This window comes from Camelus dromedarius, chromosome 3 (assembly GCF_036321535.1).
Source record: "Camelus dromedarius isolate mCamDro1 chromosome 3, mCamDro1.pat, whole genome shotgun sequence".
NCBI lineage: Eukaryota > Metazoa > Chordata > Mammalia > Artiodactyla > Camelidae > Camelus > Camelus dromedarius.
The window spans coordinates 105,635,375-105,655,607 of record NC_087438.1 but is presented as its reverse complement, the minus strand read 5'-3'; the positions used below and the strand labels follow the sequence as shown (position 1 = coordinate 105,655,607).

Genomic DNA, 20,233 nt, shown 5'->3' with positions numbered 1-20,233 from the left:
AATGAGGAAAAGAGGTTTGCTTTAATCAGATTTTCAGCTAAGAGCCACTGGTAAAGATAAGTAAATACAAAGCTGGATTTTTCTAAAAAGTATCTTTCTATTACCTGAATTCTGCTTCTCAGAGTATGGCATTCTGGCGATGTCATCATTACCCGGGAACTTATTAGAAATGCAAATTATCCACACCCCTGCCCTCCAGACCTACAAAACCAGACACTCCAGAGGCGGGGCCCAGCCGACTGCAAGCTAACAAGCCCTCTGGGTGACTCTGCAGCACTGCTCTGGACTCAAGAGCACCACCTAGTGGTCACTCAGGCGCATCTCGGCAGAGGGTTTGGGTTTGGAGGGACCGGTACCCACCCTCCATCGGTCTCCCCCAGGAAGAGCCAGGTCCTGCTGTGATCAGGGAGGGAAGCAACCTGTCTCCACCAAAATAGGCCAAACCTCGATTCTTTCTGCCCAGCTCCCCACTGACTTCTGGACTGTTCCCTTCTACAGTCCGGTTCAGTGAGCAAACAAGCTCATGACACATCATCCTTGCGCGAAGAGCTCCCACGGGGGTGGCTGACTGCGCAAGTCAGCAGCACCAAGAAATGGAAACAACCTTATCGCCGCTTTAAATCCAGGTATTTTTTAGAACACAGGCTACAATTATGCGAATCTTTCTTTTACACATAAATATCACATAGGTATCACACTGCGTGGGTGTGTTGACCCTTGAACAACATGGGTTTGGACTCTGTGGGTCCACTTACACTGGGATTTTTTTCAATAGCAAACATAATAGCACTAGGTGGCTGGTCGTTAGTGGTTGAATCTGCGGATGCAGAGGAACCTCGGACAAGGAGGGCTGACTGTCAATATTCCACTGTGCAAAGGGAACCCTCACCTCGTTCAAGGTCAACTGTATATACTTATTTATCCCCAAACCTATCCCCTTCATAAATGTAAAAGCAGAAACAGACGAATAAGGGGCAAGTTCTGCAGATACAAGGCCACAAATAGTCAGAAAGTGGGTTTTCTTCCTCTCCTGAGGCCAGGGGACTTGGGCCACTCCTGACTGTCACACAGCAGGCTCTGTTAGCCTCTAGGACTTGCCCACAACTCCCCCAAGAAGTCCACCTCCAAAGCCTCTGACCAGGACCCAGAACACACAGGGAGATGCAGCCCCAGTTTCAGAGCTCCTCTCTCCCCTGACACCCTGGAACCGGGATATTCAGCTGCCCCACTGTCCCTCCTGAGGCCACCCACCCATCTATACCTGAAGGTCCTTCGTGTGGCTGGTGACCGGGAGCGGCAGGATGAGGAGCCGGAGCTGGAGCGGCTGCGGGAACAGAGCTGCTGACTGGCCTTGCTTGGTGGGCTCTGGTAGGGGCAGTGCTCAGAGCGAGGGGGACTGACCCCTGAGTCCTCTTCTTCATCGTCATCCTCCTCCTCGTCGTCCTCTTCCTCCAGGAGGAAGCTGCTCTCGCCACTGCTGCTACTGCTGTCCTCAAAGACAGTGTCATATTCAGGGCTCTTGCAGGAGGCCAAGTCTTCGTCCTCCAAGGCTGTCTCCAGGAGCCCAAAGTGCTTGGTGAGGCTGGCGCGGATCTCGTGGTCTCTCAGCAGCGTACTGTCCCTGCTGGGGGCACTGACGTCACAGCTTCTGTCTTCCACCCTGTCAGAGGCCTGTGCCTCAGCCCGTGGGGCACCTCGCTGGGGCCAGTCCTCAAGGTGGACCCCAGACGGCTCCCAGGACCTCAGCACCTTCCTCTGCAGGGCGCCTTCCGGCTTGAGCACCTGGCAGTAGTCGTGGTCTCCAAAGGAACAGGAGAAGGGGCGCTTCTGACCAGCCTGGGAGGCTGGCTGGGCTGTGGCATGCTGCAGGTGGGACAGGAGCTCGCTCCGCTCTGGATGCTTCTTTGGCAGCTTGTGGGCGGCCCCTGTGACGGCCCCAAGCTGGAGGCCCTCTGGGGCGAGGCGGCTGGGAGCTATGTCTTTGCCTGGGCTGCGCTTGATGTCCGGCTTGAAGGGGTCCTCCTCTGTGGGCTTGTACGGAGGTGTGGTGGGTGGCGTGAGTCCTACCCAAGAAGGAAGAAAAACGTGAGGGAGAGACAGATCACTTCTCCAAGGGACACTGAGATCCTAGCTTGGGATGGCTAAGAAGTGGTATATGTGTCACCACTCCCCACACCTACTGGATGGGAGGCGTCACTAATCGATCACTGCATTTCTGGCTGAGCCCGGACGTATCACAGTCTGGGACTCCTTATCACACAGTCTGTCAACAATTTCTCAGAGCTGGCACGTGCTGAAATCCATCCCTTCTGTAGCCTGGCAATGGTAGCCAAAGCCTCCAGGTCACCTGAGATCCCTCTTCCTGCTCCACATTCATTCCACAAACCCTTCCAACTGGTCCTCCCAAATGCCTCTGATATCCCCCAGGGTGTAGAGGGAGCAGGTACCATGGGTAAAACCTGCCACCTGGATTTGACCACCACAGTGATCATAGTGCTCCTGCACCTGACCTTGGCTTCCATCCTCCCCCAGGCACCAGAGGGAACTTGCCAGAATGCCAGGGGCCTCCTCCTCTCTGGGGCTCCTAAAGCCAACAGGATCTAGATGAAACCCTTCAGCCAGGCGTTCCACTCAGCCTTTGGTGGATGCTCTTGCCTGACCCCCCAGTTCTGCCACAGCACAGCACAGGTGGCCAGTCTTCTCAGAAGCACCTGTACTTTTGCTCCTTCATGCCTTTGCTCATGTCGATTCTGCTGCCAGGGATACCCTTGCCTTTTTTTGTCTCTCCAACTTTTACTCATCTTGCAAGCCCAGCTCAGATGCCTGCTGCTCTGGATATCCTGTGAATCTTCCCAGGCCACATCCTGCCCCTCCCCATCCTGCCCCTTCCTCTGTGCTCCCAGAGCTCTTGCACAGTCTTTGGAACTAGCACAGATCAAACAGTATTTGTCCTGGTGTGAGTCTGTCTCCCACATAAGACTGCGGGCTCCTTCAGAGGAAGACATGTCTCTTTCTATCCACGTCAGGTCATGTGCCAATTGTTTGCAGCTGAACAGCTGAGCCTCAGCCCCACTCTCCTTATCATGCCCTCAATGTGCATCTCAAGACCAGGTGTAGCCTGTGCAGCGGTGGCAAGGAGGGCTTGTGGGGCACCCCCTTACTGCCCAAAGGGCTGCTCTCCCAAGGGCACCCCACTATCTGAGCCCCCGGCTCACCTGCCGTGCCACAGAGCTCCACCGTCAAGGTCTGCTCGAAACTCTTCTTGCCAAAAGGGGGGTCACCGGTGGGGCTAGGGAGGACAGGAAGGGAAGAGCCCAGTCAGCAGCAGGCTCCACCTTCCCAAGCAGGAGGGCAAGGGGACATTGTGACAGACCCTGGTTCTGCTGCCCAAGAAAGTGGGGTCTGGGAACAATTTGCAGGGACCTCCCTCGATCCTGGCTGTTAAAGAAACTCAAAGCTACATAGGTCTTTTAGGAAATATGGGAGAGATTTGCTGGAGATGGAGACAGGACAAGCATCATCAGCCTCCTTATTTTACAGACAGAAGCCCTGAGGCCCAGAGAGGAGAAGAGACTTGCCCAAAGCCGCACAGCATTATCAGCTTTTCCCCATGAAACTCCCCATATTTCCCCTGGGCCTGTGGAGACCAACTTCTAAAAACAAACTCCCTTCTAAGAAGCCCAGCTCCTACAGAACCACCCAACAATCAACAAGGCAAGATCTCACAGAATAGTAAACTGACAATTTCTAAAAAGCTACCTTTGTGACAAGGCCAGCATGAGGCACCGGGGAGAGTCTGAAAAGAAGACAAAAAAGAAAAAAAAGATAAGATTCCCGAACATAGCATTGCTAGCAGATGCTTCCCTCTGTAAGAGACCCTGAATTTCATCGGTACCAAGCACAGCTTCCTTCGGGCATGTGACCCAAACACCTTAGAGAAGGGCAGGAACAGCTCAAATCCACCTTCATTCCCACACTCAGCAACATCAACCGCGGGCGGGTCCGCTGGATGGTGCAGAGTCGGTGGGTACCAGGGCGACCCCTTCTGGCCAGTCAGGGTAGCACAATGGTGAAGCGTTCTACTTCCCAGGGCTGTGGGCTCTGCCCCATGTAGAGGCGGGACGTACTGGCTGAACTGACCACTACATCTCTGTGCCTCGTTTCTGTGTCTTCATACAGGAATTACAACTGTACCGACCACACAGGCTTCCTATGAGGATCAACGGGGATAATCTGTCTTAAGTCAGACTGATAATAAGTATAAAATAGGTAACTATTGCATTAACCACTATGGTTACCACATCGTCACCCAGGAAGTCTCCCCTAGAGCACTTATCACAATTTGTAATCATCTTCCTTTTTTGCTTACTTTTTGATTGCCCTCTCCCTCACTGAAACACAAGCCCCACGAAGACAGGCATCCTGCTCCTTGAACATTAAGTGGCACCTGGCCCGTACGTGATGAGAAACTCAGAGATGTGGGGGGATTCCTGAAGGTCTGCCCAACCAGCCCATTGCACAGGAAGGGAAATTGAGAGCCAGAGAGGGAAGGGACTTGCCCAACACAGGGCTCCTGGTTACCGTGCAGTGGGGTGTGCCACACCCCGGCCCTGCCCCCCACCTCTCGGACCACCGACTCGGACTACCTCTGGAAGGGATCCGCGGGCAGCTGGGGTCCTCATCCGTGTCCCCACACCCGCTCTCACAGGGGCTCTCCAGAGCTGGGATCTGGGGTCCCCGTAGAAGCTGCTGGTCTTGGCCACTGTCCTCATCCGTGGGGCTGCCCAGCTCCCTGTCCATGTCCTTGGGAGCCAGACACAGTGAGGGCAGAGCCCCTCGGGGCTCCTCAGGGACCAGCGGCTCATCGGTGAACGTGAGCCAGGGGCCCAGCTCAGGGTTCAGTCTCCTTGAACGCCGCACAGGGCACACAGAGCTCTCCTGCTTCTTCCCCAGCTTGGTCCACGGCAGGCCTCGGCCTAGCCTTTTCTGGCCCCACTCCTCCTCCTCCTCCTCTTTTTCTTCTTCCTCCTCCTCCTCTTCCTCCTCCTCTTCCTCCTCTGGCTGCAGCCTGGTCGACCGGCCGATGTGCCCTTTCACTTCCAGCCGCAGCGGGCGCAAGCTGGGTCTGGGCCCCGAGCTCTTGGGAGAAGCCGAGACCCTCACCTTCTCCACAGGGGATGGGTGGCCTGGGGAGGCCTGGCTGTCTTTGGGCCTGGGCCGTGGCCGGGGCGTGAGGGAGGCGTAGACAGGTGTGGCCAGGCGGTAGGGTTTGCTGACATCACAGAGGACATCTTGAGCCAGAAGTTCCCTCAGGATAGAGAACTCAGCCCAGGTGGCTTTGGAAGGGTGCTGGGGCCGAGGCCGGGGTCTGACCTGCTTGGAGGGGCTGCTGCAGGGCTGGGGGGCTGGCTCTGGGGCCTGTGCGGGCAGCTTCCTCTGGGGGAGGCAGTAGGTGTGCATGTAGCGAATGAGCTGCACCATGGCCTGCATGTCCTCCTGGGAAACCTGGGTGCCGAGGCCAGCCCTGCCTGGTGCTGGGGAGTCCCTGGGAGAGGCTGGAGCCAGCTGGGGGCTCAAGCAGTCTTCGCCCACCTCCTCATCCTCTTTGGCAGGAAGCCGGGGACTCAGGGGTAGTGATGGCCACAGACCTCGATCTGGGGAGCGGGCTTTAGCCCGGAGACAGGATGGCACCGAGGTGAGGTGCTTATGCAGTTCTGAGCAACTCCGGCTCTGAGACTGTGGCGTGGGGGTCTTCTTGTCTTGGGTGCTGTCCATCTGGAGAGGGTAAGAGGCCAGAGTGAGGAGGGAGGCCCACACAGCTTCTCCCCACACCCCACCCCTGAAGCCACCAGCCAGGCCCAGAGTGTCTCACCTGGATCACCAGGTTTCATCCACTTTATCCCCAGCTTCCAGTTATTCCAGGAACGAAGGAATAGCCAGCCTCCTACTAGGCCTCCCAGTGGATTTCACCCTTTCCAGACTTACTGCCAAAGCCCTGCGCTGACTATTCGGCTCCTCTGCACATAGCCTTCAGTGAGAGCGCCAGGAAGTACATTAGTGGTTGCCTGGAGCTGGGCGTGGGAACAAGGATTAGCTGTAAACAGGGACACTGGGGATCTTCCTGGGATGATGGAAATGCTCTAAAACTGGATTGTGGTCATGGCTGCACGACTCTGTAAATTTACTAAAAATTACTGAATCATTTCTAAAGTAGGTGCCTTTTATGATATGTAAGTGGCACCTCCATAAAGCTGTTAGAAAGGAAAAAGAAAAAAGGAAAACTCAGTAGCTTCCCAGTGCCCACAGGATGAAGGGGAGGCCTCTTGGCCAGGTATTTGGGGTGCAGTGCAATCTGGCCCCAGCCAACGCTCTCTGCAGCCTTATCTGTCTCCACTTGTCCACACAGAGGCTTTGCTCCCAGTGCAAATGTCTCTTTGCTGGAGCCAGACTGGCTGTCAGGTGTGTCTCGTTCCCCTGGTGTGTGTCCTAGCCTTCCAGAGGGCAGGATGGCTCACAAAGGAGCTTAGCTGCTGTCCCCTTGACAAAACAGAACAGGAGGGGTGGACCTCTGCTTTGGGAAGCCAGTGAGGACAGGTAGGAAGGGGGCACAGGGAGAGAGTCCCCACCCAGGGGAGCCCAGGCAGAGGACAGGCTCCCACACTGAGCCACTGTCTGAGAAAGATGCCATCTTGATTCTGCCCCGAGGATGTGGGATTGTCCGCCGCAGTCCCCGCGGGAGGGTCCGGGGACAAGAGGGAGGGGTGAGTGCAGGCTCTGGGTGATAGGAACACCAGGATAACATCTCCGAAGCCTCTCCTTGGAAGTGTCTGAAGATAGAGCCCAAGGAGGAAAGGGGACCTGCTTTCCTACTGAGTATTCACAACAGAGTTTTCAGCTCTCTGACGGCTTCTCACAAGAGAAATCCAAACTCCTTACTGTGGACTCCACAGTACCAGCGAGGATTTTATGTTTTGGTCTGTCAATAAATTAGAATAAGCCTCCTGAGGGCAGGCCACATCATCCTTGTCCCTGCTCTAACCCAACGTCTGACACAGTGCCTGGAACACGGAGGCACGGTTCATTCTTGAACAACATGGGGGTTAGTGGAGACAGACTGGCCACACAGTGGAAAATTCGCGCATAACTTAGCCAGCCCTCAGCATCCGAGGTTCCTCTGTATCTGTGGATTCAACCCATCAACTAGCATTTACTACTGAAACAAAACCCACATATAAGTGGACCTGTGCAGTTCAAGCCATGGTGTTCAAGGGTCAGCTGTGCAGGAAGAAGTTCAGGACTCTTTCTAGAACCCCAGACTGGCCTGGGTCTCAAGCAGCGCCCAGCACATCAGCTTCAAGGGTTGTGTGAGGAACAAGAAGGGAAAGTGGAAGTGAATGACCTTGATACCCTCAAACGAGAACGGAAGGGTGCACGCCCAGCGCCCCCCGGAGGCCGGGTGGGCTTGGGGGCATAGGCAGAAATACCTTGACACAAGGCCGCTGACTTTTGGACCTGAGGCTTGCCTGGCGCCAGATGGTCCCTTCCTTCTGGGTGTCGGAGGCTGAGGTTGGGTACGATGTGGCGAGGAGGAGTTTCTGCAGCTGTGGGAGGAGCAGAGAGAGGAGCTGGGGCTGAGACGCAGCCAGAGACCCGAGGAAGCAAATCTCAGGGAGAAGCCCAGCCCAGAGCTAGCCCCTCAGGACTGACCATGCCCTGATTCCCATCATCACTGTGGAAGAATACTAGGGGGGAACAGTTAGTAACCTAGAACGTGTTCCCAACATATTAAGTACAGAAAGCAGGTTGTCTAACAAATCCAATCACACACAGGGATCCTAATAAAATATAAATCCTTTTCAGAGATAATAACCCAAGAGGAATGAATATCTGTGATTTTGAGAAACCCAAAGAGATCTTGGGTGATGTCTGCCCATTCTACTGTTGAAATATGATGCGTACACTTGATTGGGACACTTTGTATATACTTGTAATACACACACACGCGCGTGCGCACACACACACGCACACACCATCTGGACAGTTATGCCCCACAATGATTCTTTAGTGTAGGATTTCAGCTGATTTCTTTTTGCTTATTCACATTGTTTTGAGAATTAATTTCTTACATTAAATAAGTAATACTTACAAATGGTAATATATATATACCTCTCAAATACTAATGGGTGAACAATTAGAAGCAAGTCTCCCTCCTGTCCAAGGTCCCAGAGGCAACACCTGTTAACTGCTTTCTCGTGGCCCTATCATGATGTGGAATTCGATCATGGAAGAATATATACGTACACATCACCTCCAACTCAGACAGCTGTTTTTACACAAGTGCAAGCACACTACACTTAAGCAGGTCTAGATTTTCTATTTTTTCTATAAAAGTTGCTGAGTCTCTTACACTTCTGCACCTGGAGGGCAGGTGCTCAGCGTATCCCAGCTGAGAGAGCAGGGAGCTGAGTGCGCCTGGGAGTTTCACCAGGGACCCTACCACAGCCAAGGCTGAGAACAAGTCAGGAAGCATGATGGACTTTTGCTATAGCACTGAGTGTTTCCTCGGGGGACACTCCCCCCAGGTCACCCAGCGAGGATTGTCAAAGACCCAGGAACCAGAGGGAAGGCCACTCCCTACTCCCCTAGGAGCTGGAGGACCCACACAACCCTACCTAGACCCTAGACCAACACATGCATGCCTGTGATTCTTTGATGTGGACTGGAAAAGAAAAACCTGGACTACAGGAAAGGGACCTGGTTCTGATCCAGCTCTGCCCCAACTCACTGTGAGACTGTGGGTGAGTCCTTACCCTCTCCCGGCCTTGGTTTCTCCAAGGTGGTATATATGTATGTGTGTGTGTGTATACAAAACAGGGGCAGGCCAACTAAATGAGTGGATCAACTTTTTTTTTGGGGGGGGTACTCAGGGGTCCTTCTAGGAATACAACAGAAACTGCTGACCTCAGAAAAAACACAGATATATATGGAGAGGTCCATGGGTCCCTGTCAGTCCAGAGGTGGACTCTCTGGGACCCATGATTCCAGGTTAAGAATCAGGTGTCTGTATAAATTCTCAGGGCCTTTCCAGGACTCTGTTGGTATGCTGGGAGTCTAGATGGTGAGTCTGTTTCCTATGTGCCTAGCACAGTGCCTGAAACAGAAGTGCAGTCTAAGGCATGAGGGAACAATCAGTGACCAGCAGGGGTCGCTCTCTGCCTCTTCACGGTGTGGCTTTCCAAAGCCCCACACAGAATTCCTCTGGTTACAAACTACTACTACTATGGACTGTTAATTAGATAGCATTTATTGAGCCACTTCTTTGTGCCAAGCACAGTTCTAAGTGCTTTTCATGTATTATCTGCTGTACTCCTCCCAACCGCCTTTGAGATAAGCACTATTATTAACCCCACCTTGTAGACCAGGAAGCTGAGTCAGAGAGAGGCTAGGTGCCTCAGGGCCACACAAGCATTCATTGGTGGGGCTGGCATTCAAACTCAGGCGGTCGGATTCTAGTCTGAAAGGAAGCACGACCCTCATCAGCAGGAGCCACGATGTGGGACTGAACATACCCTGGTGTCCAGCACACACAGGTCCTTACTAAATGTTTTACCCTGCTTTGGGGAACCTAAAGGCAGTGGGAAAGAGGGAAAGGGGTCCTGGACCAGGAGTTAGAATACCTGGGTTCTAGTCTTCACTGGCACCACTGACTTGCTGTGTGACCTTGGGAGAGGCCCTCCCCACTCTGGGCTTCAATTTCCCCAGAGTGCACTTGATGGTCACCAAGGGTCAGTCCAGCTCCAACAGGCTGATTTTCTGGCTGAGTCTTGCCAGCCCCCAGGAGCTGCAGCACCGAGGTGAGGAGCCCCAGACAGGTGACCAAAGCTGGATTTCACAAGTCAGGATATCTGGGCTCCTGGCACCCTTAGCCTGAGTCAAGGGCAACAGCTTTCAGCAACTTCTGAGGTCCAGATCCCTTTGGGTATCTGAGAAAAGCTGAGACCTTCTCCCCAGAAATCTGCAATTCCGTGTACACGTTTCCACATTCCACATACACTCAGCATTTAACTTTTGCTGGTGGAAGTATGAACTGGTCCAACCTCTTTAGAGGACAAGCTAGAAGTATTTGTCTAAACTGAAAAACCACATATCCTGAGACCCGGGAACCCCTTTTCTAGGACTTTATCCATTTGCACGTGGCAAAGGCCTGGACCAGACAGAGACTACAGCACGGAACAATAAAGGAGTTGAAACACGTAAACATCCACCGACCAGGGGACTGGTTAAAGAAGTAACGGCACATCCTTGTGAAGGAACATTATGCAGCCAACAAAGAAGATAAAACAGAGCCACCTCTGCTCATCTGGAAGCTTCCGAGACACATAGTTCACTGAGAAAAGCAAGGTGCAGAACAGTGTATAATGGAGACTCCCTTTTGTAGTCAAAAAGAATAAAGGTGGAAGAGGAAAATCTCGTAACAGATCAGTAACCATGGTTACTTCCAGGGACGGAAAAAGCAAGTGTGAGGTGGGTAAAGAGGTTTGCCTTTAACTCTCCGTATTTCCTGCTTGAATTTGTACTGTGTGTTGTATGTATAACCTTTAGGAAAATGTCTACATGCGATTCCAAGGGTTTAAAACACGCTTAGGGTCAATCCAAGAAATCCCAAAGGGCCTACAGAGTGCAGGTAAAGCCCAGGGAGGCCTCCCGCAGCCAGTCCAGGCTGTCTGCCGTGAACCCTTGCCGGTGATGCCCGGAGGCCCCTGCAGGGGCTGGAGCTAGATTCCCTGCACCCACCATCCCTACCACCAGACACCGCGTCCTAGGCTGCCACCATCACTTCAGCTGGAAACAGGTTCTTACCAGCGAGAGCTCGTCCACCTCAGGGGCTGGGGCGAGGGGCCTCTCCAGGGAGGGGCTGGGGGGCGCAGGTGAAGGGGTAGGAGAAGCAGAAGTGCAGGAAGGTGCGTCTCCATCATCCAGGGCTGGGAAGGCGGCCAGACCCACGTCATCTTCGGGGATGTCATCCAGGGTCTTCGTGAGCGCTGCCAGGAGGGCCTCATTCTCACCGTCGATTATCTGAAGTGAGCAGAAAGGCAGAGAGGGGACACGGCTAGTCAATGCCTTGGGCTCAGTGTCTTTGTGTAGAAATCTGCTCTGTATCCACAGCTGCACCACCATCACCCTCCCGCCAAACCCCCTCAGATCCTCTCAGTTTGCTGGGAGAGCAGATGCACAAGAAATGTGTTACGGACTCCAAGAATCACAGAAGTTTCCATGCAGGCAGCAGGCAGTATCAGAAAGGGCCTGGCCCTGGGGGGTCCCAGCCTGGGCTCTGCTCCTAGGGCTGTGCACGTGAAGGATGTCTGTCCCCTCCTCCAAGGACAGTTGCCTCACACCACAGCCTCCTGCATCCAATCCCTGGACACAGCCCTGAGGCTGGACGATGCCACTGGTAGCCCCAGGCCATTGCAGACCCCTGCCTCTCTGACCCTGGGCCCGGGCAGGTGGTGGAAAGGCTGGAAGCTTCAAGGTGCAACCGTGACAGTGACAACCAGAGCAATAGGAAAACAGCTACCCTTCCCCTGCGGGTTCTCAGGGCTGCCTCACTCACTCACGGGGAGGTGGTTAGTGTGATAGCCTAGGAGCTCGGGCCCTGGAGCTGGGGCTGAATCCCAGATCTCACACTTATCAGCTGTTACAAGATGACCCACTTTATAAGGTTACTGCTGAGGATTGAATGAGTTAACAAATGAACGATGCTTAGAAAACAGTGCCCAGCACATAATAAGCAGTTTTTGCTCCTTCTTCTCCAATTCCTGTTATGCTGATGATGATACGATGAAGATGATGGTGGTGGTGGGCAATTTCTCCCTCTTGTTCCCTCACACACACGTACTGAATGGCCACTCTGTGCCGGGTGCTGTCTCAGCACTGTGACACAGCGTGCCGAGACTGGTAGCCCCAGCCCTCACGGAGCTTACTCTCCAGTGGAGAAGAGTTAAACAAGGAGACAAACCAGACTGTTTCAGAGAGTGAGAAAGCCTGAGAGAAAAAGAAAAGGAAGCTGTGATGGAGCATAAGAACATGGTGAAGATTCATAGGCTACTTACAGTGGCCTGAGAAGGCTGCTCTGAGCAGCTAATACTGAAATATAGGCTTGAAAGATGAGATGGTACCAGCCAGGCAAAGCGCTGAGGAAAGAAGATTCCAGGCAGAGGGAAAACCAAGGCCAGGGACAAAGAATCTGGCCAACGAGAGGAACAGAAAGGCTTTGTAAATACTGCCTCAGGTAAGCCCCACAATACCTCTATGGGGAGGGGTACTAGTCTAATCTCCATTTTGCATTTGAGGAAACTGAGGCTCAGGGAGGTTGACTAACATGTCCAGCGTCACACAGCAAATCAGGGGCAGAGGTGAGACTTACACGGAGCACAGCACAGGGATGAACAGAGGCACTTCCTTCCCTAATGTCCCAGATCTAGAACACAAGGGTCAGTGTGCACCCTCCCAGCCCACCCACAGACACCAGCCCACCAGCCCTGGGCCACGGAGATCACACTGCTTCTAGGTGAGGCGCCGAGCGCCTCATTTAGTAAATCCTGGCTGCTGGGCTTGTTCTGGCAGGAGTTAGCTGTCACGTGATGCCTTCCCCAGCACTCTTTCCCATCGAAAGTCAGGCTGTTTATACTTTCTTCAGGAAGCTCATCTGAAACACGCATCTCGTGACGGCCCAAAGGCCGCACTAAATCTGTTCCAGGCCTTGCAGCCGGAGTAGCAGCTGAGTAATTCAAAGGCGGGGGGGGGGGGGGGCAAACGGGGAGAAGAGAACAAAGGCATTTGCAATTTTTGGAACAGAGTTAAGAATAAAAGAAAGGTCAAAAGAAGGTTTTGGTTGGGCCTGACCCATGCCCTGGGGCTGGGGATCCAAGGGCAGATCCAGGCTCAGGGACTGTGGCTCGGGAAAGCAATGGGGCTCACCTGACGGCTCCCCACCCCCATCCTCAGGCCAGACACCCAACCCTGTGATCCCAACGCAATTTGTCCAGCCTGATGGGGAGTTAAGATCTTGGGACCTGGGACCCAAGGACCACTCTTGGGGCTGACCATGTCGGGCTTAGCCACTGAAAGGGGGATCCTGGGCAAGCAGTTTCTGTCTTCCCTCCAAGCCTTGCTGCTTTACAGTGAACAGGAAGGCGTGTGATCCCTGGCTGGTTTCCCTCCAAGGGTTACTAGGACAGCCGGTCTGGAGGCAGTGTCACAAGGGCTCTGTGAAATGTTCCTGTGCCTAGCTCAGTGCCTGGGGCATGGGAGGCCCAAGGCAGATGTGTTGAATGGAAGAATGAATGAACCAAAAAATGAACTCTGATCACGGGGAAAGGCGGAGATGAGTGTCTCAAAGAACAGGTTCCAGAGGGCAGTTATTCAGAAATGAAGTCATCAGCACTGGTTGGAATGAGGGAGGGTTCCCTTCCTTCACAGGGAGAAGAGTGTGGCCCAGAGATACTCTGAATTATCGCAAATATCAGAGCTGGACGGGCCCTCGGGGATCACATAGTGACCAGGGATGTTAAATTCGCTGCCTGCGTGCTGCTGCTCCCCCGTGTCGATAACCAGTTGGGCCTCTCCTTCCTTCCACACCAGCATCTTTCGTGACACAGCCCTCCAGGCAGCACCACAGATCCCCCTCGGCTGGAGCTCAGGAGGAAGCCTATCTGCCATTCTTTTGTGGGTAGGGGAATGAAGGTCTAGGAAAGAGACTTGTCAAAGTCACACAGCAGGTCGGGAGTGGGTGGGGAGGGTGGTCAAGACCTTACCAGGTGCCAGGCACGGTGCTGAAATGAATACAAGTTGGCAGAGAACCCCAAGGAGCCCCCAACAGGTTAAGTAAAAACAAAATGACTAGCAGAAGGCCTCCCGGCTCTTCCCCTCAGCCCTCTCTGGGCTGCTCTGGCTCTGGAATAGCCAGGCGGGGTTGGAGGCCCTGACCCTAGCTGGGAAAAAGGCCCTTCCTGTCCTCAGCATCATCCCATCGGCACCCTAGGATAACCCAGCACAGGGGCCCCACCACCCCTCTCCTCTTCCCAGGCCCATTAGCCCGGTTCTCCCAGCTCTGCTTGGAAACGGGAGTGCAAATTAATGGAGAGTTAATCAGCTGAGGAAGAGATATTAATAGACTCGGCCCCACCCCCAACCTTCCTTCTCAGGCTGGAGGCAAAGGAGCCTTCAAGAAATCAGAGGGAGAATGCTTCATTCTGAGAGCCTTCATTCTGAGCGAATTCTGAAAGACACAGAAGTCACACTAGCAGGGCCAGAAGAACACTCAGAAATCCTCCGTCATTTGGGGGTTTAACTGGGGTGCAGGAAACCCAGGAAATCAGGCTCCCTTCCCTTTTTTGGGCGGGGGAGGGGGAATGTCAAAGATGCCATCAGAGTCTGCAAGGGCCCAGTGACTCTCTCCCCACAACAGATTAAGACCCACTGATCTAATCCATGCTCATTGCTCACGTGGGGAAACTGAGGCCCAGCCACAGGGAGCTACTTGCCCAAGGCCACACAGCACATGGTGACAGAATAACCAAACGTCTGCTTCCTCCAAAGATACTAAGTTTAGCCTATTGTGGCCCTGGCCCTGGGACCCTGGGCACACAGAGGAACGGAAGGCACTGTCCCTGCCCCCGAGCAGTTGTCAAACCTTGTAATGGTAGCTGTTCTCCACTCTCCCTGTTTCCATGGCAATGGTGCCACCTGACTGTTGCAACACGGCTCAGACACAAGGCAGCATGGCTCTATGACTTGCCACTGGTCAGATGACAGCTCTGTCCCAGCTAGTGGCGGGGGGTGGGGGTGGGATTAGAACCTCTGATTCCTGAATCCCGGCTCAAGGACTTTGGAATGGGTCATGCCTGATCCTCGGCTGGAAAGAAAAATTATAATCAGTTTCTCCATTTCACACATATGATTGAGTCTCTACAATGTGCAAAGGTCCCACAAGAGAACAAAATGCTGTCTGTCCCCAAGGAACTTGAAGTCTGAAGGTCACATGCACGCGCGCACATGGGCTGGGAGCCCAGGAGAGGAAGTGACTGACCACCTGCCTTAGAGGAGCTAACAAGAGCTGAGTGTCAAAAGATGTATTCATCTGATGAACATTTGTCAAACCCCAAGAAAGTGCCAGGCTCCTGCAGAGCCCTGGGAATAAAACAATGTACAACACTGTAGTGGCCCCCACGCCCAGGGGGCTGAGGGTGGGGGAGGAGGAATCAGGCACTAATCACATAATCACACACACAGAGGTGTGTAGTGGGTGGAGCTGGCCTTGTCTTGGAAGAGCAGGTGTGACATGCAGGCCATGAAGGGGAGAGGGGCTGGGTAAGCAGGGTTGTGCCGCTGTCCTAACCACCTGTGAAGATTCTTCTGCCTTCCTTGTGCTAAGAGCCCAAGGGCCACACCAGGCTGATGTGTGTCTGAGTCCACTTCATGCATATAGTAGGATTTTGGCAGAAGCTTGCGAGTGCCTGGCCTGTCTCTGCGTGAAGGGGGCCGGTACAGTTTAGGTGGGGATGGTCTCCACGCAGCATCTAAACCCCTCTTGGTCATCAGCTCTCCATAACCTGAAAACATTTTCTGGAAGTTGGCCCCCTCTGAGGGGACACAGTAGCTTAGTGTAGTTAATTAACTCCATTACTGAGATCAAGAATGGAGGTCCCAAAAGGAGCCAGAACTCGAGCCCAGCCCTGCTGATCCTCATAGGGTTGATGGAGAGGCTATGTGACAGCGAGGGGCTTGGGTTCCTTGGTTAGAGTCTTCACTCTGACCTTTCCTAACTGTGTGGCCTTAGGCAAATTACTTAACCTCTCTGAGCATCATTTTTGTCACCTGTAAAATGGGTTATTAATAGCCTTTTATTTATAGGTTAGAATAATCTTGGGAAAAATCCAACTCCTTAACCCAAAAATCTAACTCATGGCCCAAAGACCCTGCATGGTCAGGCCCCTGCCTAGCTGCCCCACCCCCACCCCCAAGCATTTCCTGCCATTTTCCCCTTAGCCACTACCCTCCAGCCCTGCGGTTCCCCAACACAGCCCACGTTGCTGCTTCGTGGCTAAGCGATCTGCACGTGGCTCCTCCTTCTCATCCTCCCCTGAAGCATCTCCTCTTCAGAAAGGCCTCTCCTGCCCACCCAGTCTTTAGATCCTCTTCTCACTTCAGGTTTGTTCTTACTGTGCCCATGTCACAGGTTACCACTGTTTCTGTGTTAACTGATCCAGGGTCAGTCTCCCCTCTGGACCACAGAGTCCACTGATGATCACGGTGTCTGACCCAGAGAGGGCACTCCATAAACATTTCTAGAAGGAACAACACAGTCCACCAGGAGGACTATTTGTGCTGCTCATGGCACACTGACACAGCATTTGGCACATGGCATTTTGTTGTTGCTATTATTATGATTATATTGCCAGACAGGCACAGGGAACTGTGGCTTCTTCCCCTAATCTTTACAGGGAAACATATTTTAAGGAAAGAATAATAAGTCCAAATGTACCCATTACCCAGCTTCAACGCGGCCAATCTTATTTCATCTACGGCTCTCCACGCCGCACAGCCACACATGCAAGTGCATGCAGAGATTCCTATACTGTGCAGCAAATTGCAGACATCATATTACCCCATATTAGAGGCCTTCTTCAAGGAAATGTCAACCATCACGTGTCTCCGAGGCTGGGAATGGGGGCACACCGGGCGAGAGGCATAGATGTGCACTGCCTCTTTTTAAAGAACCTCCAAGCTCCTACTAAAAAATGGAGGTAACTATACTTATGTCTGTGAGTTGTTAAGAAAATTAAGTGAGTTATAAACAGGGACAGTCCTGCCACAGAGAGGGTGCTCAGCAAATGTGAGTCACTCCCAACATGGTGTCGGCATGGCTATGAAGCTCTCGCTCAGGAGGCTGGCAAACTGGGCTTGAATCTAGCTCAGCTACCGACATGGTAAATCACCCTAGGCACATGACCTAACTTCTCCAAGCCTCAGTTTCCTCATCTATAAAATGGGGGAAATAATCGCACCTGCTTCACAGGTAGGGGATGAGAATTCAGTGATAATACAGGGAAGGGAAACCTTGGACCCACAGCCTGGTGAGGGGGCGAGAGTTGCCCAACGTCAAGTTCAGACTCAGGGCGAGAGACAGGGTCCCAGGAGCTTTGCTGGCAGAAGAGACTTCTTTGCATGAGCAAGTACAGAAAAAGGTGGCTCGGGGCAGGGTCGGGCTTTCAGGGGCAGAGAGAGGCAAGGCGAGGCAGGAGGCGGTGAGGACCAGGACAACCTACCTGGAAGAGCTCCGAGTCGTCGGGGCTGTACTGGCTGGGTTCAGTCTCGGAGTTCTCTGGGTACCACTGCAGCTCCTCAAAGCAGGTAGCGGAGTCAAAGTCGCTGGCGTCCAGCTGGGAGAGGTCGAGCTCCGGAAAGTCAGCGCAGAGTTGCTCCTCCCCAGACCCCCCACCCTGAGGAGACAGGAAGGAAGGAGGTGGGTCAGAGCTGAGCTTGGCTAGACCCAAGCAGGGACTCTCTTACCCATGATGCTGCCAGTCTGGACCCCTGGCTGCCTTTGTCCAAGGCCCGATTTTGCCAAGTGAAATGTAAAGATCGGCCTCACCCGCTTGCAAATGTCGAATCTACCAGGTGGTAAGTCAGGTCCTAGCAGTACAAATCCTCCTGCCTGCTGCTCTCTCCCCTCCTCCCCTGCACTCCTATACATCCCTCAAAGCCCTGCCCACGTAGCACCTCTTTTCTTTTACCAGAAATGTTTTGTTGAAAACTTTATTACAACCTGTAAATAGATATCTACTCCTTTATATTACTGCTCCCACATGAGATGGGACTTCTGGAAGGCAACAATCCCTCTATATTAAAAATGAAACAGCAAAAAGCAGTAATAACAAGGGCTGACATCACTGAGTGATTGCTATGTTCTGGAAAAACTCACCAATGTTCCCAGGAATATCTGTAATGTCTACAGTGTGGAAGCCCACCTATCAGTAGATAACAGGTAAGTAAAACTCTAATCACCTGTACCATGGAATACTACACGCTGCTGAAAAGAATGAGGCAGCTGTGTAAGTTCTCCACGACACTACACTGCAGAGTATCAGCAGGTAAAATATTATCCCACATGTGAAAGAGAATGAGGCTCAAGCTGCACATTCCTCCTGATAGTATGGATGAGAATATTGTGCAAACACACAGGAAGAGGTCTAGGAGGCCCTAAACCAGTGGTGGGGGCGCAGGAGGGAGTCATGGAGGACTCTGCTAACAGCACCAACTGAATTGGAGCTACTCCAAGTGTGGTCCCAGGACGGGCAGTGTCAGCAGCACCTGGGAACCTGTTAGACATCATGCAGATTCTCAGGCCTCACCCCAGACTTACTGACTCAGAAGGCGACCCCCTCCTCACCCTGGTCTCCCGAGTTCAACAGTTACCAATAGAAAGACTACCTTGCAGAGTCAGAAATAGCCCCGGCTGGGAGGCTGACATAGAAACAGAATACCATAGGCACTGCGGGATGGCAGACCTGAGTCATGGTCCCCACTCACCAGCTGTGAAACCGGGCAAGTCCCTTCACCTCTCTGAAGCTCAACTGTCTCATCTGTAAAATGGGACACCACCACCTGCCTCATACAGTTCATATTAAACGAGGCAATGCTCTAGCCTGGCTTGATAAGGGCTCAATAAATGGTAGAGAGTAGTAATGACAAATAAAAAGTAGTAACGGGGGAGCAGGGGAAACAGCTCTGTGGAGAGCGCATGCTTCACAGGCATAAGGTCCTGGGTTCAATCCCCAGTACCTCCAAGCAAAAATGATAATAATAATAAAAACAACAGAGTTTCATGGCAGGCAGAGATGGGTGGAACCTCCTTAGAGAACAGAAACAGGTCTGTGTGACACTTAAGAGAAATAGGTTTTGCCCAGACCTTTTCCTTAATTGTTCCCACTTACTAGGCCTCATAAATTATGAATAAATGTATATTATTAGCTCAACTTGACACAGGAAAAAGGTTTTTATCCGAATTTGGGTCAAATGTCTTAATTGGCGTTTTGCAAAAATCCTGCACACACGGGCAGCGCCAGGGCTGGGTCCTCCCAAGCGGCCGGTCCCTGCTCTCAGGCCAGCAGCATGGTACCCAGCGAACCTGTCTCCAGGGACACCCCCGACCCTGCCTGCCTGCCCCCCAGCTGCCCGCTTTCTCCAACCCACATGTGTTCAACATCCATGTATATTAAGCACTGTGTCACTCGGGTGAGGATTCGCAGCCGCCTCCTGGGGCTTCCCTCCTCCCCTGCCCAGGGGAACGGTGCAGTGCAGTGGTTTTGCCCGTTCTGGAGAGATGACGGTTTGTTTCTAGTTTCTGACTGTGATGAATAAGCCTGTAATATCTGCGTACAAGTCTTTGTGTGGACATGTTTTTATTTTTCCTTGGTAAATATCTTGGGGTAGAATTGCTGGTCACATGCTAAGCGTATGCATGACTTTATAAAAACCACCAAATTGCTCTCCCAAGTGGCTGTATGGGAGTTGCAACTGCTCTGTGCCTGCACCAGCACTTGGTACTGTCAGCCATTTAAATCTGAGCCATCCATGATGCCTGCAGGCATTTATTAAATGTTACTATGAGCCAGGCACTGCGACATGTAAGACTCAGCTCTTTCCTTCAGGAGTTAACATCTAAGTGGGAGAAGAAAACACATAAATATTTCATGACACACTCTGTTAGTACCATGAGGAACCAAACAAAAGGTGCACTGATGGAGGACAAGAGAGGGAGGGGAATCTACTTAGATGGGGGTCATGAAAGGCTTCCTGGAGGAGCTGACGTCTGATCTGAGACCTGAAGGAGGAGCCAGGCAGTGGAAGATGTGGAGAAGGTTCCAGGCAGACAGGACCCTGCAAAGGCAAAGATCCAAGTGCGGACCAAGCCTAGAGCAGGGCGCACTGACCAAAGGCCAGTGAGGCTGCAGCCCAGTGAGAGAGGGGTGGAATGGAGAAGAGAGAGGCAGGTAGAGGCCAGATCAGGTAGGGATGGAAGGGATTTTTGGTTTTACACCAAGTGTGATGGGGGTAGGGCCAGTGTTAGAGCAGGCAGATGGGTTAAGTCAGTGTAGCATCCAGGAGAGGGGCAGACAGCGGGGCTGGGAGGACACCACTGGAGGCATGTGGAGCAGGAGGGAGAGCCAGA

At 52.8% G+C, this 20,233-nt stretch overlaps 1 protein-coding gene across 2 annotated transcripts in view; it reads right to left on the bottom strand.

Annotated features, from left to right (window-relative positions):
* Positions 1-20,233, bottom strand: part of PPARGC1B (PPARG coactivator 1 beta) — a 106,244-nt gene that overhangs the window by 15,284 nt on the left and 70,727 nt on the right. For both annotated transcript variants that reach the window (XR_010380397.1, XM_010989493.3), the window contains exons 2-8: positions 17,328-17,501; positions 10,861-11,076; positions 7,485-7,601; positions 4,647-5,775; positions 3,760-3,796; positions 3,216-3,289; positions 1,262-2,063 (exon numbers count right to left, since the gene is read on the bottom strand). Coding sequence is in view for 1 of the 2 variants with exons in the window: in XM_010989493.3 (XP_010987795.3) it covers positions 1,262-2,063; positions 3,216-3,289; positions 3,760-3,796; positions 4,647-5,775; positions 7,485-7,601; positions 10,861-11,076; positions 17,328-17,501 (2,549 nt within the window). In the remaining variant the exon portion in view is untranslated. The remainder of the gene's footprint in view (positions 1-1,261; positions 2,064-3,215; positions 3,290-3,759; positions 3,797-4,646; positions 5,776-7,484; positions 7,602-10,860; positions 11,077-17,327; positions 17,502-20,233) is intronic.